The sequence below is a fragment of the Lacerta agilis genome, chromosome 8 (assembly GCF_009819535.1).
Source record: "Lacerta agilis isolate rLacAgi1 chromosome 8, rLacAgi1.pri, whole genome shotgun sequence".
Lineage (NCBI taxonomy): Eukaryota > Metazoa > Chordata > Lepidosauria > Squamata > Lacertidae > Lacerta > Lacerta agilis.
Window position 1 is genome coordinate 55,736,416 of NC_046319.1, and position 24,044 is coordinate 55,760,459.

Sequence of the window (24,044 nt, forward strand, 5' to 3'; positions counted from 1 at the left end):
AAAGCACAGCCCACCCCTGACCATTATTTTTCAGCTCTAGCTCCCTTTTGCACCTTCAGCTTCCTGTGTTTCAGGGCTGGGTTACAGGCCTTGGGATGGGAGAGGAATTCCATTCACTGTGAATTTATGGGCAACCCTGTCTAATTCACATTCTCCGAAACATTGCAACCTTTCAAAATTCATGTTGTTTTTTTTTAATTTTGCAATGTGGTTCTCCAGCCAATTAATGTGTATGGAATTGCACGTGCAAGTGCGCATTAAAATGCATGTGAAAATAACATACCAAAAATGCATTATATAAGTGAAATTTCATTTGCAAAAATGTGTATATAAGGCCAAACTACATAGAAGGGCATGTATATTAGGCGAAATTGGCAGCAAAATGCTGCCAAATTTTCATTTAAAAAGACAATTTGCATACTGGTATGAAAATGTGGAGAACTGAACTGGAAAATTGCTAAGCAGAAGAAACCAAAATTGTCAGATTTGAACAACCCTAGACTTGCAACTTTGAAAATTGATTCCAGGGTTAAGACTCTTCCCCCAGTTAAACTCTTCTTCTTTTTCTTCTTCTTTTAAGGGCAAATGTCATAGGATGAACCCTGCTGGACCACTCTTACTGTCTGTGATATCGTGTCTCCTGTGGCTGTCCCGGGGCTTTGACCCAGCTCCCAGCGCCTGCTCTGCCTTGGCCTCCGGGGTTCTCTACGGCTCCTTCTCACTGAAGGACCTCTTCCCCACCGTTTCCACTGGCTGCTCGTGGACCCTGGAGAACCCCGACCCCACCAAGTACTCCTTGTACCTCAGGTTCAACCGGGAGGAGCAGGTCTGCACCCACTACTCGCCCATGGTGCTGCCACTGGACCATTACCTCTCCAACGACACCTGCAGCCAGCCAGAAGTGACAGCCTCACCCCGGGAGGAAGAGGAGGAAGACGGAGGGGAGGTCAGGTTGGAGCTGTGCCAGGGAGGGGGCCCCTTCACCTTTTTCCACTTTGACAAGAACTTTGTGCAACTGTGCCTGGCGGAGGAGCCTGAAGCGGCCACCCGGCTCCTGCCCCCCGAGGCTGTGGAGTTCCGCTTCGTGGAAGTCCTCCTGATCAACAACAACAATTCCAGCCAGTTCACCTGCAGCATCTTGTGCCGTTGGCTCGAAGAGTGCCTTCGCCTGGGCGCCAGCCAATCCTGTGGCCTCTCACAAACCGGCTGCACCTGCCAGACCCCCCAGACCCTCCCGGCTCCTCCCCAATCCAACCAGACGCTCTCCAATGCTCTGACACCACCTGCGACAAGCACCAGCCGCAGCAGTGATTGCTGCGTGACCGAATTGCATTCTGGGAATGCGAATGATGTATACTCTCCGGAGATTAAATACGGTGAGTGTGGATGCATGGTACGGGGTTCAGGCATTGTGGAAACGGGTCCTGTGGTAAACGTCACAGAAAGGGTCACTTGTGGAAGTCTCTGCCCTTTTGTATGTTCAGATGCTTCAAATAATTTTGAATCGCTCACTGGTTCTACTAATGACTGGTGTCAGGGATGAGCTGAAATGGGATTGGGACATATTTTGCAAAATAATTTACCCCTTGCAAAGGGTTTGGTGATAATGCTATTTCTTTAAAAACATTTCCTTAAAAATTATTTGAGCAAGATATAACAATATTTGACCAGTCAACCATGCAAGTCTTTTTTTAATTATTATTATACCATGCCATGTGATGCATTATGTGGACAATGAAGTATAGAGAGTATGGAAGGGCTGGTAGGCATGCACAGCACATTTTGTTAGGTTGCACATCCAGGGAATATTTTTTAAATTTTATTTCAAGAAAGGACAAGACAAAAAATGGTAAAGGTAAAAAGGCAAAAGGCTAACAAAACAACCACAACACAAGCAGTCAAAAAGCCAAAACAAGAGATTTTTCTTCCAGAGAAAAAGACCAGTGCCAAGCTGACCAGAGGCAGGGCAGATCTGGAGGGCCAGGCGCAGGGTAGTATCTCCTCTTCCTCCTTGCTTGTGCACCACAAAAGCAGCTCCGCATCCCCACTGATCTCTCTCCACAAAAGGTGATGAGTGGACCTCAGATGAAGACAGCCATGAGACAGATGCAGGCAGAAGAAAAACACTGGAATGGATCTGCAGCTTTTGCCTGTGTCCATCTCTGGAAGTGATGGTGGGGTGATTGGCTCCAGAAGCAGCAGCCTCTCCTCTTCCCTTACTGCTGTTGCCACTGGAGCCAATCACCCCACCACCTCTTCCAGAAATGGACACAGGCAGAAGCTGCAGATCCACTCCAGCCTTTTTATTCTGCCCGCATCTCTCTGGCTGCTTCCCTCCCCCTCCTGCCTTTTGCCTACCTCTCTCACTAGCCACCTCTTCCCTGGTCTGTACCCTCTTCTCCTTGCCACAATCCACAGGTTTTTTTGTTTTTGTTTTTAAAAAGGATGTGCCAGTGCACACCCAGCAAACCCTAAACATTTGACCTGTTCCTTGTGCAAAGATCCTGTATTTCTGTGCTGTGTGAATGGGAGAAGGGCAAGCAGGGAGCTCCTGTGCCAAAGAAGCAAATACTGCTTGAATCCCTCTTCTGAAGGAGCTGAAGGGTGTTTTCTTGACACCTCCATGAGGGTTGGAGGCTGGATCTGTAGGTACCTCTGGCCCCACGCACCACTAGCATGTGCCCCCCCCCCAGGATGTTTCTCACAATGGTGTGTGGCCCTCAGGCTGAAGAAACTTCCCCACCCCTGCTTCAGTGCCATTAGTTAACCATGTCCTGTGTCAGAAAGAAGTATCTCATTTGTGTGTGTTACGGATGTGTTTTGTGGCCCTGAATTAATATGTTATGGGAGAAGGAGGGCAACACCTCTCACTAGCGCTCATATCTTCCGAGCTGGAAGGTGCCGCTTCTTAAGCGGGTTTTTTGCCCCAGCTGAGCCGCTCCTGCTTCCCCCCCCGACCTTCCACTCCCTGAGCTGGCGAGGAGGCAGAAGTGTGTGAGGAGGCCCTGTTGTCACTCTGCCTTGGCAGAGACATAGAAAACAATTTACAGGGAAAATGACCCCTTTTCCCGTGGCAAATTACCCTTGACTATGATGGCCCAGGTGCCTGTTATTCCAAGCCGGAATATAAAGGAGCTGCAATTCAGCCCGAGCAGACTATTAACCAGGCTGAATGAGGCCATTTGCTTGTTAGATGGTAGCGCAAGCTGAAAGTGGAATGAAACCTTTTCTCTCTGGTCCAGCGGACGACCGCCTGTGAAGTGAATCCTTTGGGAAAAGGTTGTTCCTCCAGCTCCACTCCCCACCCCGCCTGATCTGGAGCCCTCTCTTTGCGCACTGGCCTAAGTGTGCCAGCCCCCTTAAGGTGGGGGTCTCTCAAGTGACTTCCCTTCATTTCTGGGAGGGAAATTGATCTTTGCAGATTCTAACACAAACCAATATGATCCTTATCTCCCGGACTAAACTGACAATCAGAACTTAGCTGCCCACTGGTTTTTACCTCTTCCTATATGCTTCAACACAGTCCCTGACTCATAAAACACACCAAAATACATATTGAAATGTCTGTTTTGAGAGAGATGGGGGCATTATTTGTTTTAAACTGCTTCTAATTACTGTATTTTTAAATTGTTGTGACATGCCCTGGGACCTTTTAGTGAAGAATCCCATGAAGAGATAACTGACAGTCATTTCTGCCTCGAAGAAAGTGGCTCCTCCTCCTCTTCTTCATTGACATGCCTTCCTTTACATGGTGGTGTATCTAGTACAGAGCGCCATCCCCAGGGAAGCTTGCCGGACCCCATAAGCACCTACCTTTTATCCATACTCTTTGATTGCGTAAACTGGTGGCTGCCTGTGACTTGTTGCAGCTGCGTGGCTGTGGTTTTGCCACTTCCCTTAGTTTTCAACACGCTTTTGACTGATAGTTCTTAGCTGATTTGAATTTTCGTGGGGGGAAAAAAACAATTATTATTTGAGGCCTTCATGTTGTGCTGTTGAGTGTTCAAAGCACATCACATCACATGAACCCGGGGATGTTTACAACAGAGTTGGGCTGAATGTGGCCTATGTAGGAGTCCCCTCCCCTCTGACCTGACCTCACTCACCTGACCTGCCACCAAATTCATTCCAGTTACTCGCACTCTCCTCTGCCTCCTGAAAAGCTGTTTGGTAGGCTGCAGTGAACACAAGTAACATGTTTCTGTGGTGGGGGAGACATACTTTGCTCATCTCAGCCGCTGAACCCCAAAGCTCAACTTGGAGTTCTGCCTTCTCTGCTGAGCTGCTGGGGCCGAGTGTCAGCAAGGAGAAATCTTCTGGGTGGGTGGGGTGGAGTGTGGGGAGAGTAATCTCCCATCCTTGTGCTGCGGCAAGCATGTGGATAAATTTGCAATCGCCAGAGCCGCTATTGCTTTCGAAGGGCAGTAGCTTGAACTCTCCGTTACCTTCCTCAAATTATGTTTGACATTCAATTAAAACCCCGAGGCACCTGGACGTAAAACGTTAGTGTAGCTGGAAAGTCGCGGGGGTAATGTGTTTTTTTATTCATTATTTTATTTGCAGAGTCATCAGACACTGGGCCAGAGGGAATTGGACTTGTCCTCGACTGCAGTTATGGGGCGGTGGCGGTGGCAGGGGGTGGGGAAGAGAGGTGGCTGAAAAAGAGCCAGGCTGGGGCTGGGCATCGTGTAAGAGCTGAGTTTCAAGGAAGGTGTCTCGGCTAAAGATGGGGAAAGATTCAATTCTGCACAGATTCAAAGGCAAACCTGCCTTGTAATCTCTTTCTGAAAAAAATGCACAGCCTGAAACTCAGCCATCTTTCAGAACTCACAGGTCTCTTGATTTTGCAGTGTAGTTCTCTGTCCAAATAATGTGCGCACAGATTCATATACTAGGGTAAAGTGTGCATAAAACACACATATTCATGAAAAATACTAGGAAAATTTCTTTGCAATAAGGTATGTATTAGGGAAAAAATATGGATGAATATTCATGAATACAACAATAAAAATAATGATAATGATAATAATAATAATAATAATAATAATAATAATAATAATAATCACAAACAGATATGGAAAAGTAAGAAAATCAGGCAGAGGGCCTTCTCAGTAGTGGAGTTCATCCTGTGGAACACCCCCCCCCCATCAAATGTCAAGGAGATGAGTGACTGTATAACCTTTAGAAGACATCTGAAGGCAGCCTTGTATAGGAAATTGTGTTAATGTTTAATGTTTTGTTATGTTTTTATACATTCTGGAAGACACCCAGAGTGGCTAGGAAAACCCAGTCAGATGGGTAGGGTACAAATAATAAATTATTATTAGTATTAACATTAGTTTTAGTAGTATTATTAACTAATATTGACAGATTGGCCTGTCCATACTATCAGTCTTGCAGAAATTTGAGATTATGCAAAACTGGACTAGTATTGAGTAGGTTCAAGGAAAGTGGAAGGGAGGAGAAAGAATCCTGAATGGAGCCCCAGACTGTAGGTCTCATTGTCTCATGTTTTGCTAGGGAAACACCTATCAGACTTGGAGTGCCTCACTTCTTTCACTGGTAGCTTCCGAGTAGATGAGGGGTGTTTGTGGGTGTCCTTTCTTCATTCTACAAATCATCTCACAGCTGATCTGCATTCTGCAGCCTTCCTGGGTGCAACACTCTCTGAAAACACCATGATGTCCTTGCCTTTTCCAACATGAAATGTGGAGACCATAATGTCAACTTGCCTGTTGTACTGATATTTTAAGCATTCAGTTTTTCAGCTCTAACAGACTTGCAGAAAACCTGATTCATCATGTATCTGATGCAGTGGACTGTAATTTGTGGAAGTTTGTTTCACCGTAATAAAATGGTTATTCTTTAAGGTTCCATTTTGCAGAAAACCTATTGACTCTTCAGCCCAGTTTGGATATAACTTTAAGCCAAATCATGGCCAAATGTGAACATGCAAGGATGCAGGTGCTCACAGTAAATATTGTGGCAGCTTTATTCTTTCTTTTTTCCTGCTTCTACTGCACCATCCAGAGCTAAACCATGGTTTGGCTTAGCATTATGTCCATACTCAGGCTTATGGTTTGTCTCAAGCCCTACAAACTATGAGCTGTAGCCAGGGCTTGTCCTTGGCTTAATGCTTGTGGTTCATGAGTTCAGAGGTAATGGAGAGCCAAAGCATGACTTATTTATGAGTAATGTGACAGCAGTAGGGATGGAGGAGAAATTTGACTTGGTTTTCATTTAAAGACAAACTTGCCTAATTGGCACTTTCCAAAAAGATATGAGAACAGGGGGGGGGGGAAACAGCTATCCTTCAGAATTCACACTTCTCTGAATTTTGCAGTGCAATTCTCAAGCCAAATATTGTGCACAGAAATACTTATACGATGGTGAAGTGTGCGATGTAAATATAAGTATTGGTCAAAACCACACACAAAACTGCATCATAATAGGAAAAATGCTTTGCAAAGATTTGTATATTAGGCAAAATTGTGACAGCTCCCCAAAGTAGTTCACCCTGAAACAACAATAACAGGAAAAGCTTTAACTACCCTTCTCCCCCACCCTCTGTCAAATCTCCCCAATTCTGTCAGTTGCATAAATTGGTCCTGATTGTGCCCTCTAGACAGTTCCCTCCAGGACTCATGAGTGCATCTGAGCATGTGGGTGAAATATACAGCATGAGAATGTGCTCAGAATAGTGGTTCTTTGGGAACCTGGGGATGATTGACCGAGGATGGAAAACTCCACTCCGTCACTCTGTTCTGGATGCTATCAGAGTCAGCACTGTGGGCATGCTGGACTCACACCATGGCCGGAGCTGGCACCTCTCGCATCTTTAATTCTGCAGTTCTGGGCTTTGATGGTTCCCAGCTGTCTTTTCTGCGGGCTGTGTGTGTCTATCTCGCTGGCATCTCTTCTGGCCCATTTGTCACTGTGGCTCACAGATGTCATGCAATTTCTCCGCTGCCCGGGTGCAGCTCGCTGGCACGCAGAGCTCCTTTCTTACTATGCGAAAGAATCTTCCAAAAAACCCTGCAGGGCCAATATGCCTTCTGTGGCACTAAAACATGAGCCTGTGCAGGCACCCCCTCCCCTCATGCCATGCTGGCTGGCTGGCTGCCTCTTTGGGAAACAAATCAATTCACAGGCCCCTGGTCCCATCCCCGTCCCCCATTCAGGCATGTGCCACACCGGCCTTGGAGACAACTCTGCTGAGGAGGTTAGAATGAAAATCGTAGGAAACCATCGGGTCACCATGGCAACTGGTATGCCAGAGGGAATTGCCTTATGCAAGGATGATTAGGGAGAGGAGAGAAATATGCATGATCTTCAGCTTGGTTTTATGGGGCGGAGGGGAATCAATAGCTCACAGAAAGAGGAACAGTACTGGTAGATTGGGGTTTGTGATGGGTAGTTTGTTCTTTGGAAGGCAGGTACACCACAAAGTAACACTTTGATGTTCTGGGTTCGAGTCTATTCAGCCAATCAGAAGCGGAACTCCAGGCTTCACATAGTTGCCAGGTTCTATCGAGGACAGGCAAGAGGGGATCAGGCCTTTGGTGTTGTGCTGATGCCCATTTGGAGTGGTATGGTGGAAGGCAAGGAGGCCATTGTAGGTGGAGCCAGAGTGCATGATGGGCAGAGCCAGAGCCAATGACAGGTGGAGCCAGCTAATTCTAGTTCAGTCCTCATCCTCTTTGCCTGATGTATTCTTTGAGGTAAACAGTAAGACTAAGCTCTCAGTCACTGCCACTCTCTGGATTGGTTGTAAGTTAGAAGACAGGTAGGTGGGGGCTGACAGGTTATGGGGCAGTGCCCTATTCACCCTAATGGACCAGCCTTCCATAGGGTAGCAGTATCCAAGCAATGGAATGCTGTCCCACTGGAGGTTTGGTCAAGGCTCCCTATGCTTCAGTATTTCTATTGGATCATCAAGGCTAAAGATAGGGGAGAAATCTGATTCAGTTCATATATGAAGCCAGTTTTATCAAATCTGCACTCTCCAGGATAATGTGAGAACCAAAACACAGCTATCCTTTGAAATTTGCACATATATGAATTTTGCAGTGCAGTTCTCCAACCAACCAATGTTTACAAAAGTTAGGTAAATGTGTGCCTAAAAATGAAAGTCTTGGTAAAAATAACATACCAAAATGCATTATACTAGGATAGATTGTGTGCACAAATGTGTACATGAGTCAAAACGGAATGCAAAAACGTGTTTATTAGGGGAAATTTTGCACACCAAAATGCTGGTGAATTTTCATGAGGATTAAAAGCAAAATCTGCAGATTGCTGTAGAAATGTGGGAAACTAGATCTAAAACAAGAAAAAATAGAAGCTGAGAGAACCAAGATCGACAGATTCCACCTCCAATCAAGATCTGCACCATTTTGCTGGGCTTTCGGTGAGGGTGTTGCTTTTGAGGCTTGTGGTTACCTGTACATTCTTGGGTATTTTACTAGTATGTTTTCGCTGTGAATGTTTTTGGTTTTTTCATAGTAATTTAAATGCTGGTTGTAATTTTATCTGTTAACAGCTTTGGGGGGGCTTGGGGCAGAGAGGTGGCCTATATACATATTAAATAATCAAACAAAGCAATAAAGGTCACATAAGCAGCAAGGTAAAGGAGTCACACAATCCACTCCCCATTAGATATTGGTGCAGATTCCTGTAGCTTGGTTGCATCGTGCCTAGAGTATAAATGCTGCATGGATTACATGATCCCATTGCCTTGGTCTGAAAGGGTTGTGTCACCTGGAACAGTGTGGGGTCACGTGACTTCCCGTTGCAATCTGATTGGAGGACAAGCTGGGGTTAGTGTGGCCCTGTCATTGGTACATTATCTCTGCTTGTTCCACCCCTTGGCTATGCTCTGTCCCCACTGTGGGAGGCAGTATGCCTCTAAATACCATTTGGAGGGTGTGGCTGATTTGCTTGTGGGCTTCCCATCAGGGCACCTGGTTTGCCATTTCAAGAACAGGATGTTAGACTAAATCAGCCTTTGGAGGCTCTTCTTATGTTCTATTGCTAATAATTGTGTGGTGTGTGTGTGTGTGTGTGTGTGTGTGTAGGACATCATTACAATGCCGATGTTTTAGACCATGGACCCTGTTTCCTAGGACTATGGTGGCAGTAAAGAAACAGGTTTCATTTTAAGGAAGAATAAATTTCTTCCTCTGAAACTGGTAGGGGATTGTTTTCCCCCCTGGTGGAATTTTCATTTCATTTTTTAAAATGGTGCTCGCATGGAGTGGAATGAATGCTTTCAGTGATGAAGGTGGCAGGGCACGGATTATAGAGTGTGCAGGGAAAGTTAGTAAATTTGGACCCATTTTATGGAGCCAATAAGTGTCAAGTGCAGCAGAGGAAGCAGCAGCAGGAAAAGCAAGAAAGGCCTCCAAACAGAGAGGCTGGTGGGCTTTTGGCTTCGGGGGTGGTGGTACCCCTGTGTGCTGAGAGAATAATGCCCAGGTTTTGATAGCTTGGGAGGGAATGGAAGAGAGAATTGCTGATAAATCGCACCAGTGACCAAGTCCTAAAGGAGGAGATGACGGACTCCCAATTACGCTGCTAAAAGCCTTGCAGACATGTCGCCCTTCCAGATGACCTGTTTGTTCAGCATTCATCCTGATTTGCTTGCACATAGCTTATGTGGTGGTTAGACCATGTCCGGCCTTTATTGAGCATTCATTCTGGTTTGTTTATGACAATGAGCATCCATTCTGATTTACTTGCACAGTGATTGCCCTTCTTTGGGTTACTGATTCGTCCATTCTGCATTTTTCAATGCCTTTCTTCGTCACTTGCCGAACTTCAGTTGTTTGTTTTTATGTCAATTTTTTGTGTGCTAAGGCAACAGAATGCTTTAACGCACTTCAACGGCATGAACCTAAAGTTGCAGTGTGCTCTTGGATCCCTCTCACAGAATAGTGAGGGCCTGGAGGCAGCCATAGTTGTAACAGGCTAGTAAGATGGCCATTATTCTGTCAGGGGGTGAGTCTGGAGAGGATGCCGGTATGTTGCAAGGCACCATGGGAGGGGATATTCACTTTTGTGTGCAGGTGTCTGTGGCTGCCATTCATGTCTATGGGAAGATATAGGGGAGGTTGCAGCCATCTTTCTTCACTTCCACAAAAGCTAATGAGGGGTATTCTGAGAGGAGCAATGGCAAGTTCTGAAAATTGCTAAAATGCTCCCCTCCTCTGCTGCCTGCCAATATGACCACATCAGGTAAACACAGGAAGCTGCCTGATACAGACTGGCATCAGCTATCCAGGGTTTCAGGCTGTGGACATTCTTGGCCCTCCCTGGAGATGCCAGAGTCTGAACCTGCAAAGCAGATGCTCTACCACTGAGCTACGCCCCTTCCCCTTAATCAGACCATTGGTCCAGCTAGCACAGTATTGTCTACACTAATTGGCTGTGAACCTCAAGAACATCAGGCAGGGGTCTCTCCCAGTCACATTTTGCATGCAAATAATGTGCTTGGCCAGGGGTCGTGGGTGGCGCTGTGGGTTAAACTACAGAGCCTAGGGCTTGCTGATCAGAAGGTCGGCGGTTTGAATCCCTGCGACGGGGTGAGCTCCCATTGCTTGGTCCCAGCTCCTGCCAACCTAGCAGTTCGAAAGCATGCCCAAAAGTGCAAGTAGGTACCGCTCCGGTGGGAAGGTAAACGGCGTTTCTGTGTGCTGCTGTGGTTTCACCAGAAGTGGCTTAGTCATGCTGGCCACATGACCCGGAAAAACTGTCTGCAGACAAACGTTGGCTCCCTCGGCCAGTAAAGCAAGATGAGTGCCACAACCCCAGAGTCCTTTGTGACTGGACTTAACTGTCAGGGGTCCTTTACCTTTACCTTTTTAAAGCTTCTTTTATTCAGGCTGCAGATGTGCCTCAAATGACCTCCGTTCATCAAGTATCTTGCGTTGCATTCCCTGTGCAGCTTCTTTAAGCCCAGGTAGGCGCAAGGAGGCGCATGCCATTGGTGGGCCTGATCCCTGGGAGCATTTCCACAGGGGCCACCTGAACTCCAGTAGGAGCTGTGGCAGTGGCTCCTCTCTCCCCACGCTCCCTGTTTTCTGTCCAGGGAGATTATTGGTGGTATTAAGGCCAATTAGCATGTTTGCTTTTCATTCATGGCCATTTGTTTTCCTGTGGCATGAAGCATCTGCTGGGCCAATAACGGGACTGTCTGTGGGGCGGGGGAAGCAGCCTCCATCCAGCCCTCTCACCCTCCCTCCTGCCTGGACATGAGCACAGGCCCTGGGTCTGTGGCTGCCCTCCCCACTGCGACCAGATGGGAGGCTATCACCAGGAGTGGCAAATAGCCCTGCTTTGTGTAATTGACAGATTGTTATCAGCAATACTTGACTTGTGCCTAATAATAATAAAAATGAGAAGGGGTGAGAAGAAGGGAGGTGGAAACCTGGCACCGCTTCCGATGGCTAAGCAGGGGGGAGCTTGGAAAGCCTCTTGTCACATCTGAAGGGCAAGGGAGTTAATTAGGGCTGGTGCGGCAGCCTGCGGGTGCAGCTTGCTGGTGTTGCTATGTGCGGAAGCCCTCTTGATGCCTCCTGCTCTTTCCTGCAAAGAAAAGCCTCTTGACTTTTCAGGTAGGACAGGAGGGGGGGGGTGACAAGCAGGAAACCCAAGAGATGGCATTTCGTCAGAGCAGAATGGGGACGCTACAGTGCGACCGCAGCTTACGAGGGTGTTCGGTTCCAAGACTACCATGTAGACATGAAAACATGTATACCCCAACAATTCCTATGGAACTGCCCCCACATGAATGGTCCTAGCCTTCCAGAGCTGGCAGGCTGAGTGGGCCCTTTGTTCTCTTATAAAGGAAATGGCACCCACCTGTGAGGTATCGGAACTGAGTTCCAGTGAGTTCCAGCTGAAAAAAGCCCCAATTGTAACCATATATAACCCTTTCTTTGTCCCCATCCCTCTGCTAGGGGAGGTTTCCAGGGTCCTGCACCTCTGATAAGCTGCCTTGGTGGTTTTGGGAAGAGGTCTCAGGTTGCAGTAGAAGCCCAGCCTGCTGTTTCTTTTTAAATCACTGCACATTCTCTCACACCGGCATTGCCTGGTCCGATTTTAAATAAGCCCTCTCCTGCGGTCCTTTGCTGCTTCCCTTGGGAGTCTCACTCTACTGCCTAATAGAATTTTCACCCTCCCCGATAACCCCCTTTCTGCTCTATTCCTGGCTCCTTTCGCCTTCATTGCTGCCCATTTTTTCTTCTGTCGATCACAGATGACACAATCTGGCCCCCATTACTGCAGCAGATGAGCATCATCACGTTGCCCTTCCTGTATTTATTGTTACTGGAAACCCCAAGAACGCCAGGGCAGTGTAATTCTATTACAGTCTATCTAAAAGGGAACAGCTAATGAGGACCCAAATGCACCAACAGAGCACTTAAAAAGCATATACAAGGTCCTCTTCTCAGTTCTACTACTGAGAGATGGCAGAATTGCCTTTGCTTAGCAGAGGCAGGACTAAGGCTGGGCAGTGAAAGTTGGATCCCCTCTTTGACCAAAGAGCTTTGACTCTGGGGAACATTGAATGTGATTTATTCCTTGTTGTGCAATAGCAAATGCCTTGGGGTTGTATTTGAAAATAATTGAGCTACTTTGTAAATGAGTTTGCAGTTCTGGGTCTTGGTGAAAATAATGCCCCCAATTTTTTGACTTCATTTTCAGGCCATTAAACTGCGGTGGGGGGCATTGTGGCTGTTACTGAGGGCAGGGTGCATGATCAGTGCTGGATGTAGGGCAGTGCAGGTGATTCCCCCACACAGGGTGCCGAGCTGAGGGGGTGCCCCAAGATCTACCTGTGGGTGAGGCACCCTCGTGGTCAGAGCTGGCGCATCGTCGTTCGCTGCTTTCTCCTGCCACTCTCCCAGAGTCACTGCTGAAGTCAGGAGACTCACTTTCCTGGACCAGGTGCAGTGGCTAAGCAGATGCCCATGGGAAGCTCAGCGCAAAAGCCCCCTGCCCTCTTGTGATTCCCAGCAACTGGCCATCAGAGGCATACTGCCTTCAGCACTCCAGAGGCAGGACACAACATAGTGACAGCCACCCACTTGGATGGCTTTCAGACAAATTCAGGGCAGTTAAGGCTATCAGTGGATGATAAGACTATGGGTGGCTGGTTGGCATGATGGCTATGCTCATGGTCAGAGGCAGTAATGCTTATGAATACCAGCTGCTGGAAACTGCCAGAGAGGAGAGTGCTCTTGTGCTCATGTCCTCCTTGCAGGCTTCGCATGAGCGGCTGGCCGGCCATTGGGAGAGCAGCTCTGACCCAACAGGCTCTTTTAACATTCTTATGTAGCAAGCACCACTAAACCCAGTGGGACTTGCTTCTCAGATGGTACCAGGATAGCCCTTTGATTATTTAATTTCTATACCACTTAATGTATTAAAAATACGTATCTCCAAGCGGTGTACACAAAAGAAGCAGCAGCAGACAGCTAAAACAAAATGTTGCAAAGATACGCAGTCACACATTAAAATGTTACATTAATCCGAAGTTACTAATAAGTATCAATCAATATCCATTCATTTTCCTTCTGATGCACCCTCTTTAAATCTTGCAACCGCCTACCCCACCTCGTTCAGAGCAATGCGGACCTCCAGCCTGCTTCAAACCCTCTCCGCAGCAGGGAGCAGCCGGAGAAAGCCTGCCAGCGCCTGGCTTTTCTCTTCCCTGCACGGGAGAGTTTATGGAGTCATTAAAGAAGGCAGCTGGTCCAGTTTACAGCTGAGAGTCCTGCTCGGTTTACCCTGAGGGTAAGACTTTGCGGCAAGGTAATCACATGGGGATCCTACGTGGGGAGGGGCATCAGGACCCCCTCCAGAGACCCTGTGTGCTCTGTGGAATAAACCCTCAAAATGGTGAAGAAAGGGTAAAATTCTGTAAGATTGGTTTGAGCTGAGCTGCCCTCCCGACCGCATCTCCCCAAACTCTTTTTCTTGAACAGGGAAAATCCTCGGCTGCTTTTATCTCTGTATATATAAATGTGTTAGTGGCATTTCTCCTAAAAGTATTCAAAGCTATTTACAATCAAATAATAAAAAACACAGAGTAATAAAACCCAATTTAAAATGCCGATAAAAATAAAAAAACCTGCAGTATAAAAAGGAAAACGTCACATGACACAAGCCAGGGAGAAGCAACCTGCCAGAGTTAGCTAGAGAAGACTCCATGTGGCCCTCTGCTCCTCTCCACCTGGCCCTTGGAACTCTCTCCAGGCCACACCCTTTGCTGGCCCTGCATCTCACTGTCCTTGAGGATTTTTGCCTGGCAGAGGGGCATCTTTGAATTCTGATAATGTCTCTAGCTTGCCTGGATGGAGGAAAGAGAGGGATGTGAGACAGTGCCTGGAAACTAGCCTACAGTGCCTTTCAATGGTCTTTTTTGCATTATTATTATTATTATTATTATTATTATTATTATTATTATTTACATTTATATGCTTTGACTTTTTAAAAAACAACAGCCAAGTAGTGTATAGCTTTTATGAAATAAATAATAAATAAATTGTATGTGCCCCAACCACCCTTGAGAAGTTTGCCTGGGAAGGAATGTGACTGTACCCCTGACCTAAAGCCTGAAGGTAAAGAGGCCCACCTGTGTTGTCCATACTAGGTTAGGAGGTTGGGCTCTGGGTACATATACCAGACCTGGCCATCGCAGGGCCTGATGCCTCATCCTCCTGCGCTGGCACACCCAGGGCGAAACAGCTTAACAAGCATGGCTTCTGATTCAACCCCCTTGAGAGCACAAATTCTCTTGATTGATTTTTGCTTCTCGTTTTGTATTCGAGAAAGACCCCTTCTCCAGACTAGGGCTGCATATACACCATACATTTAAAGCACATCCCCCCCAACCCCCCCAAAAGAATCCCGGGCACTCTAGTTTGTTAAGGGTGCTGAGAATTATAGTTCTGTGATGGGTAAACCACATTTCCCAGGATTTGGGAGGGAGGTACAGGAGATGTCCTTTAAATATATGGTGTGTAAGCTGCCTGGGTGGCTTTTTAAAAAAACCTTTGATGGGGAAAGTAGGATAAGGGGGAAAGAATCAAACAGCCCCTTCTTCTTCCCCCTCTCTTCCCCTTCCTGACTCGCAGCTGACAATGCATCTTTGTCAGGCTTTTATACGTTCCTGTTAATTTCACGCAAAGTGCCCTTGATGGATCTCTTGTTATTTTTCGTGAGCTGAGCCATAAATTTGTGACATCTCACTGTAGCAATCTGTTAAGTGCATCTTGAGGGTGGCGGGGAGGAGGAAGGGCTTCTCTGTGGGTCTGCATGTGCCTGTTACATACATGGAGAGAGAGAGAGAGAGAGAGAGAGAGAGAGAGAGAGAGAGAGAGATGCTGGTTCCCAGAGGTGGTAGAGTTGGAGTGGAAACTGACCAGGAGACTCTGCCTAAACCTGGTGTTTCTATGTTGTGCCAATTACTTCTTCTGGTGAGGCCAAGAGAAATGTAGTTTAAGTGACACCTCCCCCCCCACCCTCACACACTTCATTTACTCTGGCTCCCTTCTGCGTCCAAATTTATTATAGGTCATGGTTAGGACTTCAGTCCAAGCTCCCTCCCTCAGAGCACTCTTTGCAGTAATGGGTTGCCATGTCCCAAATAGGAGTCATCTTGTCAAATTGTAACCTATCCTGGAATTTGCTGCTGAAGGGTGGAAAATAAACGTTATCGCCATCATCTGACTGGCCACATTGATGACAGGATCCTGGACTAGATGTGTCTCTGCTCTGATCCAGCAGCCAGGCCCTTGTTATGCCCTAATCTTCTCCCTCCCCGGCACTTGAACCATTATTGTAATTGTGCTATGAGTGACGGGAATTCTGGGAAATCTCCTTCCATGCCACGGAGGAATCAGGATTGTGGCTGGAGAATGAGGGGTGGAATCCAACCTTGTGCTGCCATGTCATCTGCCATGTGACAGGGTCTGAACTGGGCTCAGAATAAAACTATTTTCTTTGACATGATTAGTTTGCCATGCCCAGTTCCAACCTGACCCCTCACTTCCCTCTGCTTCTCTCTCTTGGTTTTCCTTTGGAAGGATGAACTACCTTTGAGAATTCTGAGTGCTCCCCTCCCCCCACCCCCACCCCCACAAGCAGGCAGGGGAAACTGGAAGATAGAAATTGCCCACTCAAAGTGGGGGCCGCCCTGTTGTGGTGGTGGACAAACTTAAGAACATAGGAAGTTGCCTTATACCGAGTCAGATCCTTGGTCCATCTAGCTCAGTATTGTCCACACTGACTGGCAGTGATGCTCAAGGGTTTCAGCCCCGGGACATTCCCAGCCCCTGTATTGGGAGGTTTTTTAAATGCTTTTATGTTTTTAGATATGCTGTAAGCCACCCAGAGTAGCTGGGGGAACCCAGCCAGATGGACGGGGTATGTATAAATAAATAAATAAATAAATACCTGGAGATGCCATTGGGGATTGAAGTGAATGCTCTGCCACTGAGCTGTGCCTCAAACATCCGTCCCCTCATCTCAGTTTCATTCACACACACTGAATTCTTGTGGAATGTTTTGCGGAGGAAACAGCTGGGGTCTTTTTAAATTTTGCCCTGAGAGAGTTCAAAGAGGAGAAAACAAATTCTGCTTGAGAAGAGGGTACTCACAGTGATGAACCAGATGCCACCAAGGGGAGGCCTGCAAGCAGAACTGTTGTTCAGAGGCATGCATTCTGCTTGATGGAGGGCAAGAAGGGTTGCACACTCTAACACTTCGTAGAATGCATAGATGTATGTTCCACTTATCTCTCATGCATGCACATGCACACGCACATGCACACGCACACCCTGACTGCTCATTGTGTCCTTTGTTCGTATGCATGGGGTAACATTCCCTGCCTGACTGTCTCTGTGATCCTCATCTCCACACAGCTGCCCTGTACATAAATAACCTCTGCTGGTTTCTTTGTCTCTAGAGGGAGACTTGAAAACAACGGAGACCCACCAAGTCCACAATGGGGATGAGGAGCTCCATAGATAGTGTGCAAAAGGAAGGAAGCAGCCAAAGGGCAGAGTCCTTGGTGCAGCAACAAAGACACCATTTCAGGAGAACATCAGAAGCGGCCCAATACTGAACTAGGCTCATCTGAACCATGGGTGGGCAAACATTTGCCCTCAAGAGCCCTTGGTGGTGGTGGGTGGGCTGGGGGGGGCACTGATATTCATCCACATACACACCCACTCATTGTCACACTCCTGATAACTTACCAAACAGCTGTGGAAGTGACGTCTGGGGGGGAATTTCCAGAAGGCGGTGGTTTGTCCGGGATCTTCGGCAAGTAAACTGGAAAAAATGTTTTTGGGGTGTCCTGGTTTTTACTTTTTGAAATATGCCAACCCTGCTTGAGCCATCCACCATTCTTGCCCTGTGCATACACACTTGCTGTCCCTCACCTCCAGGGCTGCATCTAGACACATCAAAGAAGAGTTTCAGTTAAACATGTTGCAAACTTTGTATGAGAAATCAGGTTAGCAAAAACAGAACTCCACAGTGCCATCTGGTGTCACAGTGTTAGAATGCATAAACAATGCATATAAAGCGGGGGTGGGGGGGCTTCTTTGCCAGTATCTAAGTCCTAGATCATGTGTACTCTGCATTTTAAGATTAAAATAAAATGTTGTGCAGGCGATGCAAGATCCCTGCCAAGAAAATTTGGATTCTATGATTTGTCTGAATTATGCAGTTAGGGCAAACTGGCACATTTTCGCTTTCACTGTGCATAAATTTGTTCTACATTTTCTTGCTGTTTCACCAAATCAGTAATTGTGTGGCTCGTGGGCAACCAGCTCTGCTCCAGCAATTGTTGCCAGGCCTGCCCTTCTCCAGTCTTGTCTCTTTTCGGAACCCACGCAGCTTCCTTAGGTTGACTGTGGAATTTGTGTGAAGTACTCCTTTTCATTTTGTGATTCAGGATTAGTTTCCCCTGCATGCCCCTTGAAGTGCGCTTATTTCAGGAGAAAGTGTGGCTTATGAAACACTCAGATAAATAACACTTTGTCTCTCCTCATCTTACTGCATATTAGTTTCACAGGATACCTTCTTTCTTCTTTCCATCATTTTATAAAACTCTGTTTTGTCAACCTACCCCAGCCCAACCTACCCCGCCCCCATTAGCATACATGAGTACTGACTTTACATACTTATACCTGGAATTTCCTCAGAGTATCTCTCTCACACTACCTTCAAGCCCCTTCTCAAAGCCCACCTTTCCCACAATGCCTCTGGCTCAGTTCGTCAGCATCATCCTATGGGAAAACTAACCAGATGTAACTGAAGCCCTAATATATAGAGTGGTATTCAACTAAGCTTTACCCAGAGTATTGGAATGTATGGGCCTGACTCTGAGTTAAACCTAGTTGAAGACCACCCATTTCCTTCCCCAGTTTTACTGACCCTTCCATCTTTTCAGTGGCCCTTCCAGGTTCAAATGGATTGCAACTCCTTGAGGCAAGAGCCTGTCTTTTACTTGGTAAAATATTGTGCACATTGATAGCATGTGATGGTGGTGATGATGATGATGATATTTTGCAGAGTACAGAGAACCCTTCAGAGCATGCAGATACTTCCTCCCCACTTTCTCCACTCACCAGCTCTGATAGCTCTTTCATGTTTTCCTCCTTCTTTCAGGTGATGGGGTGGAAGCAGATCAGAAGGTGAAGACACAGTGGCCACGGTCAGCAGATGAACCAGGGGTGTACATGGCACAAACAGGTAATGAATGACCTTGATGGGAAAAGCATGGGGAAATGACAAAAGTCATCAGGGCATTCTCAGGGAATCCTTCCTTGCAGCCAGGTTCAGTCTTTAGTCTTCTCCTCGGTATGTGCCAGGGAGTATGATTGGGTCTATGTGCATTGTGCATATTTGCAAACTGGAGAAGTTGCCACAACCTAAGTCTATTGGCACTGTCTCAGACCAGAATTTAATGGTAGTTTTGCTATCAGCTTTTCACCTCAAACACATTTTGAATGACATTTGGGGCATCCTCCTGAGGGGAAACATACCAGGAATTTAGAGGGAATACAGCATAGTTTTGATGAGACTTGCAGTGTTTCTGAGGATGGGAGGTGTCTGAGAGGTGAGGGGGCATTGGGGAGGTTCCACATATTCTCTCAATTTTCACCAGAATTCTCCTAAACTGAAATTTGAAGCAAATTGTTGAGGTTCTTCATCAGAATGAGCAGCACAAAAAAATTAAAAGGAAAGGATTTTAAAGTGTGAACTCCCCTCAATTTAACTTGGAATTGGATCAGCTTCTCTAGGGGACATTTGGACTCTTATTACCCCGCCACCTTGCCCTGATTTCCTAAAATAAATTGTGGTGCTAGTTGTGCTATTTTGCATTGGAGTTTCATCTTCCAATATAATTGGTGCTCCTCTTCCAAGTCTAATGGCCAGACAGAGCTCAACCAAGTCCCCATAAGAGGATTTTGAAGTAAGAACCTCCAGAGACTCGAGGGACAGATGTACAATCACTGACCAAGAATTAAGAAGCTCCCCCACCTGACCAGCCTATAGCTTTTGCAAAGGCCTTTTATGTTTTCAACTAAACAAGCTTAGGGATGGGGAATTTGTGATCCTGCAGATGTTGTTTTAGTCTTCTTTCTTTGGTGATCACTCATAGCCGAGTAAGATTGTCTTTCATAAACACAGTTTTAACAATGGGTCCGTAAGTGACTGTGGAGGCCAATTCTGGATCCACACATCTTTTGTACAGTGGGGACATAGGTTTCTGGGTGGGAGCTAATCATGGTGAGGGTTTGCCAAACGTGTCTTCCTCTTAGCACGTTTCGAGTGCCTTCAAAGCCCATGGCACCTTTGGTAAAGGCTGTTCTCCAACTGGAGCACTTGCAGGCCAGTGTTTCCCAGTTTTCTGTGTTTATATTACTTTTTTATACATTTGCCTTGAGAGTGTCTTTAAACCTCTTTTGTTGATGACCAGCATTGCGCTTTTCATTTTAAAGTTCGGAATAAAGTAGTTGCTTTGGAAGACAATTATCAGCCATCTGCACAACATGACCAGTCCACCGAAGTTGGAGAATCATTGCTTCAAAGCAATGTTGTTCTAGTACGGCTCCCATCATCCCTATCCATTGGCCATCGTGGTTGGGCCCAATGGGAATTGGAACCCATAAACCCCCAGCTGATGCTGAGACCTCTGGTGAACCGGGTTCTCTTCCCCGCTCCTCCACATGCAGCTGCTGGGTGACCTTGGGCTAGTCACACTTCTTTGAAGTCTCTCAGCCCCACTCACCTCACAGTGTGTTTGTTGTGGGGGAGGAAGGGAATGGAGAATGTTAGCTGCTTTGAGACTCCTTTGGGTAGTGATAAAGCGGAATATCAAATCCAAACTTTCAGACACCTCCGTGTTGTGAATTGCAAATTGCAACATTAGCATCACAAGCATAGTCAGTTTCTCAACCAGTCTAGCAACATCACTGATTTTGTATATTGATTAGACTTGTGAAATCATCGCTAATTTTAAGGAGACAACCAACTTTTTAAGATAGCCTCTGCATTTTAGCAGAAATATCCTAATTTCTGAGGGCTTTTGACTGAGACGTTGCTCAATGGAGGTGCCTCCCTGCTAGGGATGAACAGAAAGTCTGGCCTTTCCACCGTTCAGTTCAATATCTTTGACTGATTTACTTTTGTTTCTTTTTTAAAACTCTTCTGAAAGCAGGGAGCCTCAACTTTTGGGTCCTGGGGACACATTTGAAAATCATAAAATACTGCCAAGGGGCCCCCTAATATACCATTTCACAAAGGGAAACTAGTGGTGCTTACACTCCCCACCACCACCACCACAACAACAGGCAAAACAAATAAAACACAGACAAATAAGCAGAAAATCCTTCCAAAAAGCAAAAACAAAACAAAAACAAAATCTCAGTGGCAGGTGGCCTTGGTGGGCCCCCAGGGGGTCATGCCTAAAGGCACTATGGTGCCCACATGAGAGACCCCAATTTTAAAGCGTATAATTCCTGCTGTCAATTCTGTGTGGAGAGATGCCATCAATCTTCCTGCTCCACCTCACACCAGAATGCCCCTAAAGTGATTCTCCATGGTGATAATGCCTTCATTTTTGGAGTTGGGTGTTCTGACAGCTTTAGGCTGGCCCCCATGGATAAAGCTCCACTGCCAATAAGAGATGGTGGCAAGAATACTTAAATATATACTGTATAGTATATATGTAAAATAAGTTGGGTTGATAGAAATAAGAGACCACAGCTGCTCGCTGCCATGGAATGTCCTACCATGAAACATTTCAGCAAATCCTCTCCCTCCCAGTTTGCAAAGCATCCTGAAATAATTTTAGATGAAGGATGGTATAGGAACAGAAGGAGAGCCCTTCTGGAGACATCTATTCCAGCATCCTGTTCTGACAGTGGCCAGCCAGATCCTCCAAAGGGAAACTGGCAAGCAGGATTCAAGCACAAGAGCATTCTTGGCGTTAGGACACAGTCTGTGTTTTCTGGGGCTGGGCAGTTGCAGTCTTGAACGTCTAGAAGGCACCAGGTTCACAACAGCCTTGCATTGCTCAAAGGCAACCAATTTTGGGGTGAAGATGCCTGCCAGGTGTTACAACTGGTAGCTCGTCTAAGCTGGGACCAGCTATATCATCAGCTTCTCCTCCAGCTCCAATAGTCACATGCATTTTAATTAAGATGCAACCTCCAATGACTGAAAAACCTGCATCTCATCTTCAATCCCCACCAATCCCCCGAGCCCCATCATTTTCACGGTGACAGCGAATTGAGATGATGTGCGCTTATCCCTTCTTCCTATTTCCACCACCACCATCCTCCCTGGTGCAACTGAGTTTAATTTGCTCCATTTATGCGTTCTCTTAGCACCTTCCTTGGAGACCCATAAAGAAAACAAATGTATTAATTGTTTAGCTCCTGCGTATTTATTTAGCAAATTCGTCTGGGTAATGTGAACGCCATTCACTTCCCCTCTCCTCTCCCTTTCTCCTTGCCTTTGATTTATAGTCTCTGGGCCATTGTGTGCACTGCCTGCAAAGACAATTGGAGCTACAATCCAGGAGAATTTAGAGGGATCTGCTGAGCCAGTTGTGCAAATATAGATAGTGGCAAGTCTGTTGACCTTGATAAATAAGCTTGTTTGGTGCAATGGCTACTGAATGGGTCACCAATGTGGTGCCTGTAGCTTACATGACACCCATGAAATCTCACTCTGGAGCCTGTGAAGCTTCTGAGCCTCCCCACTCACTGTCCCCTTAGTCATGAACGGAGTCAGGGTGCAGCTCATCAGACCCTGGAGATTTGAATTCATTTAAAGTAGCTAGGCATTCCCTTTCCACCACTTTCCCTGTCTTGGGCTGCAGCTCCCTTCTTTGCATCATTTATTCTGTTATTCCCAGGTTAAGCACTGCTTTCCTTTTGCGTGGAAACAGAAGGTGAATAGGTGTTGAGCAGTTTCACCTTCTCTGTCACCCAGTAGCATTCCTCCAGCTTCTCTGCACAGAGGACCTCCTACTTGTTAGTTCTTCCTCTTGTTTCAAACATAGCCAAAGAAATATTTTTTTGTTATTACAAAAATTATTATAAAAATCCAGTTGTGCCCATGGGCTGATAAAGGGTTGACTTATGGACTAGCTACATGCTTTTTAAAATAAAATAAAAAATGCCAGTCATTCTCAATATCCTGCTGAAACCATTGGTTCCTGGCTTGCAAAGAAGGCCCTATATCAAGATAAACACAGTGTGGTGACAGGCAACCATACTCCCCAGGCTGACATCTCCTGATGTCCTTGGAAATACATTGGATTTCACCAACTGTGGCTTGGGCCTCTTATTTCCTAGCAAAGTCTTATTTTGTCTGTTCCAGGCATTCTGGTAACAGAAGGCATCCACCCCCCTCTCTCACACAATAATATCCATTTTACCCTCATACTTGAAGGTCAGTGTTCTGCAGGAATGACTTCTCACATGGACGCCCCTTTCGGCTAATATTTGCGTTCTCTTTCTTTCTCTCTCTTGCTCTTTGGAAAAATGTAACCCACCTCCCTCCTTCCTCCTCCATCTGTTCCTCCGTAATTTAAATGGATGTCCTCTACGGCAAACCCGTCCAATAACTTCAGATAGATCATCAAGTCTAATAAAGAGCCAGATTGTTGTAAATGTCACAGCCTAGCCTGCTCAGGGCAGAAGGAAAGAGAGGCAGGCTGGTTGAACCAGGTCTGTGCCTCAGCCACCAGCCTTGACTGGGGATCATCAAGGAGTGGACCACCTCATACTTCAGCAAATGACAGGTCCACATATTTTCTCCACAGGCCAACCATGGCTTTTTGAAGGGCATCTGCATGTTTGAACAAGTGGGGAGCCCTCAAGGGCAGAGGGCAAATAATGCCAGCTGTTTTTCAGATGCACCAATGCCCACACAATGTCTTACAGAAAAGATTTGCAAGAGTTCAACAGTAGAAACATCAGTTTTTAGCCCAGGGTGTAAAAGCCCACAGAGAAATCTCTTTGGCCTTACAGAAACTTTGGGCTTTGCTCAAAAGTTTTGCTCAACAGGACACTTTAGAAAGCTTTTAATCTTAGGAGCACACAGGTGGTAGCTTAGGAATGTGCAGAATTCTTCTCTAAAATTCCATTAGAGGTCCTTAAAGTTTGTTTGTTTCTTCCTTGCTGGTGATGTAGTGATGAAGACACTTTTCTCACCATTCTTTAGATGTTTTCACTGAAGGTGATGCCTCCAGAATCACTCTGAATTTTGTTTTAGGTAAACACAAAAGGAGAAGAAAGGGATGCAGCTTGGTGGTATAAGGAGCTTCTGCTTTGCATGCAGAAGGTCTAGGTTCAATTCCTGGCATCTCCCAGTAAGACTGGGTATGTTCTCCTGGCTGAAAACCTGGAGAGCTGTAGCCTAGGTGAACCTGTGGTCTTGCAAGGTTGGATGGCTATCTGTTGGATTATTTAGCAGTGATTCCTGCATTGCAGGGGAATGGACTAGAT

The 24,044-nt window shown here is 46.3% G+C and overlaps 1 protein-coding gene across 1 annotated transcript in view; it reads left to right on the top strand.

The window, feature by feature from the left end:
• The first annotated feature begins 583 nt into the window (after nucleotides 1-583).
• Nucleotides 584-24,044, top strand: part of ADGRB2 (adhesion G protein-coupled receptor B2) — a 115,861-nt gene continuing 92,400 nt past the window's right edge. Inside the window, exons 1-2 of the mRNA XM_033157650.1 lie at nucleotides 584-1,376; nucleotides 18,688-18,771. Coding sequence (XP_033013541.1) covers nucleotides 596-1,376; nucleotides 18,688-18,771 — 865 coding nt within the window. The 5' untranslated portion in view covers nucleotides 584-595. The remainder of the gene's footprint in view (nucleotides 1,377-18,687; nucleotides 18,772-24,044) is intronic.